The following is a 9,104-nucleotide window of genomic DNA, read 5'->3' as shown; positions in this document are numbered from 1 at the left end:
GTAAATTTTGTAAATTTTTAAATTTTGTAAATTTTGTCAATTTTGTAAATTTTGTAAATTTTATAAATTTTGTAAATTTTGTAAATTTTGTAAATTTTGTAAATTTTGTAAATTTTGTAAATTTTGTAAATTTTGTAAATTTTGTAAATTTTGTAAATTTTGTAAATTTTGTAAATTTTGTAAATTTTGTAAATTTTGTAAATTTTGTAAATTTTGTAAATTTTGTAAATTTTGTAAATTTTGTAAATTTTGTAAATTTGGAAATCTTGTCAATTTGGTCAATTTTGTCCATTGTGTCAATTTTGTCCATTGTGTCAATTTTGTCCATTTTGTCAATTTTGTCAGTTTTGTCAATATTGTCAATTTTGTCAATTTCGTTAAATTTGTCAATTTTGTCAATTTTTCAAAATTTGTTAATTTTGTTATTTTAGTCAATTTTGTTAATTTCGTCAACTTTGTAAATTTCGCCAACTTTGCCAATTTTGTCATTTTTGTCAATTTTATCAATTTTATCAATTTTATCAATTTTATCAATTTTGTCAATTTTGTCAATTTTCTCAATTTTATCAATTTTGTCAATTTTTAAAATTTTGTCAATTTTGTCATTTTGGTCAATTTTGTCAATTTTGTCAATTTTGTCAATTTTGTCAATTTTCTCAATTTTATCAATTTTGTCAATTTTTAAAATTTTGTCAATTTTGTCAATTTTGTCAATTTTGTCAATTTTGTCAATTTTGTCAATTTTGTCAATTTTGTCAATTTTGTCAATTTTGTCAATTTTGTCAATTTTGTCAATTTTGTCAATTTTGTCAATTTTGTCAATTTTGTCAATTTTGTCAATTTTGTCAATTTTGTCAATTTTGTCAATTTTATCAATTTTGTAAATGTCATATTTGACAACTTGACAATTTTGTCAATTTTGTCAGTTTTGTCAATTTTGTCAATTTGGTCAATTTGGTCAATTTTGTTAATTTTGTCCATTTTGTCAATTTTGTCAGTTTTGTCAATTTTGTCAGTTTTGTCAATTTGGTCAATTTTGTTAATTTTGTCAATTTTGTCAGATTGTCAATTTTGTCATTTTTATCAATTTTGTCAATTTTGTCAATTTTGTCAATTTTGTCCATTTTGTCAATTTTGTCAATTTTGTCAATTTTGTCAATTTTGTCAATTTTGTCAATTTTGTCAATTTTATCAATTTTGTCCATTTTGTCAATTTTGTCAATTTTGTCAATTTTGTCAATTTTGTCAATTTTGTCAATTTTGTCAATTTTGTCAATTTCGTCAATTTTGCCAATTTGTCAATTTTGTCAATTTTGTCAATTTTGTCAATTTTGTCAATTTAGTCAACTTTGTCAATTTTGTCAATTTTGTCAATTTTGTCAACTTTGTCAACTTTGTCAATTTTGTTAACTTTGTCAACTTTGTCAACTTTGTCAATTTTGTCAGTTTTGTAAATTTTGTAAATGTCAACTTTGACAATTTTGTGATTTTTTCAAATTTGTCAATTTTGTTATTTTTTGCTTATTTTGTCAATTTTGGCAATCATGTCAGTTTCAACAGTTTTGACAATTTTGATTATTTTTGCAATTTTGTCAATATGTTTAATTTTTTTCTATTTTGACATATAAAATGACATATAAAATAAAATTGAATAATTTTGAATTCCTTTTTTTAATCAACCAGTTTGCGAAAGTTATTTCTCGTTTCAAAGAATAATATTCCTGATTGGTCGTGCTTTTAAATAAAAGTTCGTCAAGGAATTCAAAAGCACAACTAATCATGAAGAAAATTCCTTGAAACGAGTAATAACTTTAGCAAACTGTTCCAATCAATAAAAACATAAATTATTCATGGTAAACTATGAAATTTCACGGTTAAAACAATACTTATGAACCATAAAATAACCTTGATTTCCATCTTCGTTACAACAATGTAAATTTACGGATTTTCATGGTTTTACTATGAAAAAGTGGAAGCTGTTATCACCATGAACTTCATATTTTTAAGCTTTCTAATGTATGGGAAATCGCCATTTTTTTCATGGTCACGCTGCATAACAATACCCCTTTTTCATGGTTATTTTCGCCAAAACCGTGAAATGTATGGTCGAAAACTATTAATTCCAATGTGCATTCACGGTATCGTGGACGATAATAAGCATTGTGTAGACCATAAAATTTATGGTTTGTGAATATGGAACTCATGGTTTTTTCATCGTACAATTCTATTCGGGATCTCTATTCAAATAAAAAAAACAGAATTTATGAACATGACTAACGGCGTGTTCGTAAATTGATTTTTTCTATCGAAGTGATTTTTTTATCGATGCTGGCGTTCGTAAATTACAAACAAACGTATGCCAAAGCATTGGGAAGTGATTTGACATCTACCAAACAAATCGATCGACTGATGCATCACCCAAAAAAATCAATTTACGAACGCGCCGTAAAACTTGTGCCTTTGTATATGTATATTAAAGTTTAAAAGTAAAAGTTAGGTTTCATTAAAGTTTGAGGGATAACAGCAAACAATTTCTAAAAATTATTATTATATATAGAAACAAGTTTTACAGTTCCCAAAGGTTTTTTCTTGCCTGGGAACCAGTGAACTTTTTTCCGCTGCAATAATTCTCTCAGTGCATTTTTGATCAACTGTGGTAATAATTCTGTCCGTTCCCTCGTTGTTTGCTTTTGTTTTGACGTTTCGTTTTTGTTTTGACATTTCGTCCAATTTGCGGGGGTGGTTGGGGGCAATTTTACTGCGAGCGAGCGAGCTCCCCATCCCATCACCTTGCCAAGAATGTTTACAGTTTTTTGTTCCACCTTGGGAGCTAGCTGGCAAACTGGCCTCTGTTCAGTTCAGTGAGTACGGTTCGTTCGTTCGATGAAGCTTTGTCGTCGTGGTCCTCCTCAGCAGTGAGGTCGAGGTGATAGCAAGTCTATTTTTTGTGTTGCTTTTTCCTACTGCTCCTATCAAAGTCCGACGGAATAATTTTACGGCCGAATAATGGACGGTCTTCCCACTTAGTACGGTTCCGTTTGGGTGATTTTCGACATCAGCGTCGCGCGGTGGCCATTGAACGCGAAACTTCCTCAATTCTGATGCAAGAAAATTCGAGGCGAACCTCTGCTTTCGGATGCTGTGCTCGATTGCTTGGAAGTGGTCCAGGAATTGTGTGCGTGGTTCCATCCTGTCTCCACAAGGGAAAATCGATTGTTTTGGTTCCGAACGGTTATGGAAGGAATGATCCAGTGTTGAAAAATTAAGTAGATGTCAAGAATCGGGTCGTGTCACGCCTGGGCGGTTCCGAAAATGCTATTTTCGATAGTTTAAATACTGCAGAATCTCCCCACAAATTGTGAATCTCAAACGCAATCTCAAGTTTTTTTTTTTGTTTACGTTGTGTGTGAAAATCTTTGGGAGTGCTCAAATATTTATAGTTTAAAACCTACATGTTGTATGAAAAAAGGTGTGGTGATATTGTAAAGATCGAAACAAAAAATCTCTCCAATAATTTAAAATATTGGATACTAGGTACCTAAAGAGTACGACGCAAATCATCTTTGTGGTGTTTTGTGTTCCCCAAACAAAAAAGTCGTATCCGCAGCATCCGCAAAGAGGAAGGAAAAAAGCAACAAAATCATCACCGACGACGAGCGACGTGATAAAGTAAAAGGCAAATAAGTCTCGTGACAGCATCGTCGCCGCATTTGGCTTCAAGTGGCCAAGCAGAAGAGCCAAAAGAAGGGAAAAAACCTCCCGAAAAGATAGAAAAGAAATTGGGCGACGTTGTTTTAATTTTATGATCCTGCTGCTGGCTGACTGAGGAAGGAAACACATCGAGCCGTGACGTTTTATCGCTTCCCGAAAGCATAGCTCTGCTGCGCTGCCAGGGGCAAATCTTTCTCCAGGAGTGAGGTAAGCTAAAAAATGTTTTCAACACTCTGATTTTGGAAGTTTGAAGGTTCATTTGATTATCGAAAATCGAGCAGCATCCAATCACTATTTTCCTTCGGAGATTTTATGCAGCATCCCGAACTCAGCATTTTAGGACGATAGTGTTTTTGTATCAGACATTAAAAATTTATATTAAACTATGTTTAACTTTTTGAATTCATCTTCACATGTTAAACTTTTTTGTTAAACAACTCAATACCTGAATAACGAAATCGTTCTGCATACGAATTTTTTTATTCGGCTGGATTTTAACTTCTCCTAATCGACGAAACAAAGTAGCTGATCGGGATTTATTATCACACTTTTTTTCAATCACAAATATCATAATTTTTTTTCCTTCTAAGTTCTCTTGTTATTTGCTTTGGAACTGCAACTGACAACCATTTTTAAAACCATTTGGAAATTGTCCATCTTTTTCATTCAGCGGACTTAATTGTATTATATCCTGCTAAAACGGGGTTTTCGTGACACAGAAATGATAAGACGGGTGTTCAGGTTAATAGCCAGAATAGAAGTGATTGTATTATTATTGATTCATACCTTACAAAGCTCCAGGTTTCTCTCAGAGAATGTCTCTTTAAGATATTCACTCTTTTCGATAGGGATTGTCCAATTTCCCGAAAGCGCTTACACGCTAAATCTGGTTATATCAAATTGCAATGTGTTGAATGACACCAGACTTTCATCTTTATGTTTAAGTGACTTGTTCATAACTACAATACTTTACTTGCCTTATTAGCAGAATGGAATCAGACTTCTAAATGTGCATTTAAGCACCTGATACATATATATCTTTTCGGAAAAAAAGTTTTCACCTGCTTTTCGGCAGAATGGAATCAGCCTTCTTCTGCTACAACCTGAATATTTGAAGAATGAAACCAGACTTTCGATTTGCATCTAAATTTCGAGAAAATTAATCTCAGGAATAACATACCTGAACCCTTTTCCATTTACCCAACGCAAAAGTTCTTTATCCTCGTCGCCAATGTTTTATCGGGAAAACAGGATTAATTGCTATCTTCTAAGAGAAGTTTTACGACGTCCGCACTTGCTTAAAGTTGACACAAGAAAGTTTATTTTCATGTTGCCAACACATGAAATGGTTAATATGATTTGATATATTTTCTACAATAGACTGAGTCGATTTGGAGTCATTTTTTAATTTCTCAAACCTTGGGGTCTTAAAAGCGTCGTTTTGGCTAAAAAATGATCCGTGAATTTTTGCAGAATTTTCAAGTAACGTTTACATAAGTAAATTTTAACTTTTAGGTTGGTATGGGAAAATTGAATATTTTGTACTGAATAATCAACATCATTTTTGTTTCTTCTGCGGAACCTGAGCCCGCTAATGGTTTTTGTAGCAATTTATAAATTTTCTAAAGAAAATTTTTCGCTGTACAACTTTGTCGAAGACCTTAGCTTCGTATCTTATTAGGCGCAAAACTTATTAGCTGTTTAACAGGGGTATGTCTTCTGACATTGATGAACAATAAATTCAATTGACACCACTGCTTGTGCCCCGTGAATAATGCCATATTCGTTTTCATTCTGGTGGTGCACCGGTAGTGCACCAAGTGCTGTCAAAGCGTTTTTTTTATATGAAGTTGACAGCAGTTGGTGCACAACCATCTTTCCACCAGATGAAAACGAATATGGCATAAGTATTGCATGAAAAGGAGTACAATACACGCTAGAAATTATTAAACCATTTACGTTTCAAAAATAACCATTTTTGACCTTTTCCCGGGAAATGCCATTTTATGAGTTCTCCATGAGAAGTCATAAAATGACTTCTAGGGGAGAAGTTCGAATATGGTTATTTTTCAACCGAATGGGATTCAGGAGGAGAAGTTGAAAAATGGTTGTTTTTAAAACATAATGCAATTGAGGGAATGTTAACGAAGAAATAGAACAAATTGGAATGTTTTCGAAGAAAAAATAAAATTTAAAATTGTTTGTGTTTTTCACACCTTTTTATTTCTTTATTAATTTTTTAGGTGTTATGTTTGCTTGTTGATATTAAGTCACATAACTGGAAAAAATGTTTGTTTCAGAAGAAGAGTAAAAATACTTGGGTGGGCAATTCCGTTGCCAATGAGATCTTACAGCTGGCTCAGCGTAATCGAACCACAATTCAAAGGGTTCCAGGACATATCGAGCTTCCGGGGAACGATTATGCGGACCAGTTGTCGCGAGACGCTCTGGGGACGGATTTCATTCTTGAGAATAACATTTTCGTCAACGATGCTATTAGTTATTTCGAGGACGACTGGCTGACAAGGGAGTTTTTCCAAAAACGGCATTTCGTCAGGCTGAAAAAATGAAATAATTACATAAAAGAAAAACAAGAAACTGTTTGCAAAAATAAGTTACCGGTTCCTTTTTTCTGCTTTGTGTTAATGCATCTGGGAGGTTCCGGATGAAGCAACTGTAGCACAGACTCTTATGTTGAACGCAATTCCACTCCGGTGGGTGGAGTTTTTTGGACTGTCTACCCATCTCAGCTTCAACCGAATGTTATGGAGAATGGTCGGGAGGGCCAGTTTTTGAATCACTATATGTGCGCTCGTTCCGGAAGTAAGTTATAGCCCCGCTTTAGGTGCTGGAACTGGAACCGGACTGCCACAGATTCGTCCAATTGGTGCACTGCAATTAATTTTTGTTGTTGATTGATTTAGTTTTTAATTGGGAATTCATAATGATAAAATAATTACCTTAAGAATCTCTCCAGCCTTGTGCGAACAAATTAAATCCGAAACACTTTCGGTTCACTCCACGGTAGCTTCCAATATGGCGTAGAAAAAACGTAAAATTTTTCATCCATTTTGTGGTTTATACACCAGAACTTGATAAATGGTTGAATTTTGACATAGAAAAATTCTTGAAAAATAACCATATTCATAGTTTTGGAGCAAACACCATAAAATGGTTATTCTGTAACCATAATTGGTTAAATGAAAACGAGCGTGTACCTCGCTGTGCTGTGATGCAGTGATGTCAATTGAATTTATTGTTCATCAATGCCAAAAGACATACCCCTGTTAAACAGTTAATAACTTTTTTGGCTGATAAGATACGAAGTTACGATCTTCGATAAAGTTGTTCAGCGAAAAATAACCTTTATGGGATTTATAAATTGGTACTAAAATCATTAGCGGGCTCGGTTCCACAGAAGAAACAAAAATGATGTTGATTTTTCAGTACAAAATATTCAATTTTCCCATACAAACCTGAAAATTCAAATTGACTCAGTTCTGAAGCAAAACGAAGCTTTTTAGACCCCAGGGTTTGTATGGGAGTCTCCCATTTTAAAAGCATTAGTTGTCGTTCTGTACATTGAATCACTTTCTTGTACCAAATTGTGTCATATTTAAATGCATTTTTTATGAGGGCTCCTCTTCTCTAAAGTCTGTGAGCCACCCTCCCCCCTTTTCTACAAAAGTGAGCGAGGTTATTCATTACAATTTTCAACAAATTATTTTCTGTGTCAAAACATGGTTGTATGTTGTCAGCAATTGTTCAAGACGTTATTTCGTATTACCCGTAGATTTTGTATGGGACCCCCTCGTAACAAAAAAGAAGAGGTCACACATTACAATAAATCATCTTGTCTTAACGAAACTTGCATGTGCACCAAATTTCATGAACATAGTTTAAAAATTGTATGGATTATGAAATTTTTCTATGAATTTCGTATGGAAGCCCCTGTTCCGAAGCGATTTGGGTCATTCTTCAAAATAAGTAAACTTCTTGTCTCAATCATGCTTGTGAGCCAATTTTTCAAAAAAGATCACCTAAAATCGTTTAAGTTATGTAATTTTTTAAATATAAATTTGTGTGGGAGCCTCCATTCCATAATATTTGAGGATCTTGAAAGTCACTAGAAAAATTAGTTTCAAAAGAAAGTGCCACAAAATCAAAGGATTTTTCCCGTTGATTTTGAGACATATAAAAATTACTCAGACTCAAATACATTTTCCTATGTGCAGGGTACAGATTAACATGTAAATAAGAAAATATAATTCAAGAGAAAAAAATAAATGAATTTACCTACCTTGGTTTACTTAAAAACTACACATGACATGGTGTTTATTAAGCGTGTAATCTACCGAAAATTACCTTGTTTTTCTCAATGCTCAACATCACATTTCAATTTTTTTTTGGCATTCGCGACTTTTAATCACATTTAAAAAGGTTTTGATAAATTACCCAAGGCCACAAAATTTACATTTTTCCTAGGTGCAATGAGTTTAAAACGTATTTTTGACTTATTTGCGTGCCCTGAATTTTAATATGCAATTTTTCTATTCGCTTTTGTTATTGATATATCTTTTGAAAATATGTTACAATTATTTAAGGGAGTTTTGCACTTTTTTGACAAAATTTCAAAACAAAAACATAACATCTTTAAATAAAAGTTTTTAATCAATTATTAACTTTCCTGGAGACTTCAAGTAACTTTGATTTCTGCGAACAAGGTTCTTGAAGTTTTCTATTTGTTTACTTTTTCTCATTTATCGAATTTGAAAAAAAAATTAAACCTATTGATTTTAGATATTTTTCAAGCATAATTCTCATCATTTGGCAGGTTCCAACAAATTTGATAAATGAAATCAAGTTTTTTTTTTAACTTTTTACAGACCTAGTTTCAAAAATACTTGTACCAAATCATATTTTTCTAAATTTTGTAAAACTGTTAAATTTCACTATTTTAGATCATGCATCATCATCATCAAAATATTATCCCTTAATAGATGTTTATTGAAAAAAAAACCTTCTTAAAAACTTGTCTTTTTAATCTACATATTTTATTTCAATTTTCAAATGAATTTAGTGAATGTGATAGTAAAGTTATTTTTTCCAATTTTTAAATATATTTACCGAATACATTTTTAATAAGTGTATTAATGTTTTTCAATTCAGAATTTTGGTGTTCTGAAACCATAAACCTTGAATTTTTTTCCTAATTAAAAATTCACATTTTAAATCGCAATTACTTTTTTTCAAATTCAAAACACCACAGCGCCATTTTTCAATCAACCCAATTAATACAGATTGAATACAAATGTTAATTAAGATGAATAATGAAGAACAATTATTATAATTTTCCTAATTCAACCCCGCCCCCCCCCCCTCCCCCCCGCTCC

The 9,104-nt window shown here is 32.3% G+C and overlaps 2 protein-coding genes across 3 annotated transcripts in view; one reads left to right on the top strand and one right to left on the bottom strand.

The window, feature by feature from the left end:
• Nucleotides 1-2,827: 2,827 nt before the first annotated feature.
• LOC129741713 (beta-1,4-N-acetylgalactosaminyltransferase bre-4-like) overlaps nt 2,828-9,104 on the top strand; it is a 109,745-nt gene continuing 103,468 nt past the window's right edge. The window contains exon 1 of the mRNA XM_055733460.1: nt 2,828-3,918. The gene's annotated coding sequence lies outside the window, so the exon portion shown is untranslated. The remainder of the gene's footprint in view (nt 3,919-9,104) is intronic.
• On the bottom strand, nt 5,967-6,878 carry LOC129741716 (uncharacterized). 2 transcript variants are annotated; one of them, XR_008736481.1, is made up of 3 exons: nt 6,672-6,878; nt 6,331-6,603; nt 5,967-6,269 (listed from the first exon to the last, which is right to left on the bottom strand). XR_008736481.1 is itself a non-coding variant. In XM_055733462.1 (2 exons), the coding sequence occupies exons 1-2, from the start codon at nt 6,454-6,456 to the stop codon at nt 6,060-6,062; spliced, it is 336 nt and encodes a 111-aa protein (XP_055589437.1). In that variant the 5' UTR covers nt 6,457-6,878; the 3' UTR covers nt 5,967-6,059. The 2 variants fall into 2 exon arrangements, 1 of the variants encoding a protein (XP_055589437.1); XM_055733462.1 differs by having other exon boundaries at nt 6,331-6,878.

Source organism: Uranotaenia lowii, chromosome 2 (assembly GCF_029784155.1).
Source record: "Uranotaenia lowii strain MFRU-FL chromosome 2, ASM2978415v1, whole genome shotgun sequence".
In the NCBI taxonomy this organism is placed as follows: Eukaryota; Metazoa; Arthropoda; class Insecta; order Diptera; family Culicidae; genus Uranotaenia; species Uranotaenia lowii.
Note: the sequence above shows the minus strand (reverse complement) of the source record. Positions and strands in the feature narration are given on the sequence as shown.

Coding starts and splice junctions, on each gene's coding strand:
- LOC129741716 (XM_055733462.1), bottom strand. CDS start 6,456: ATGGGTAGACAGTCCAAAAAACTCCACCCACCGGAGTGGAATTGCGTT. Junction 6,270..6,330: donor AAAGCAGAAAAAAGGAACCG/GTAACTTATTTT, acceptor TCATTTTTTCAG/CCTGACGAAATGCCGTTTTT.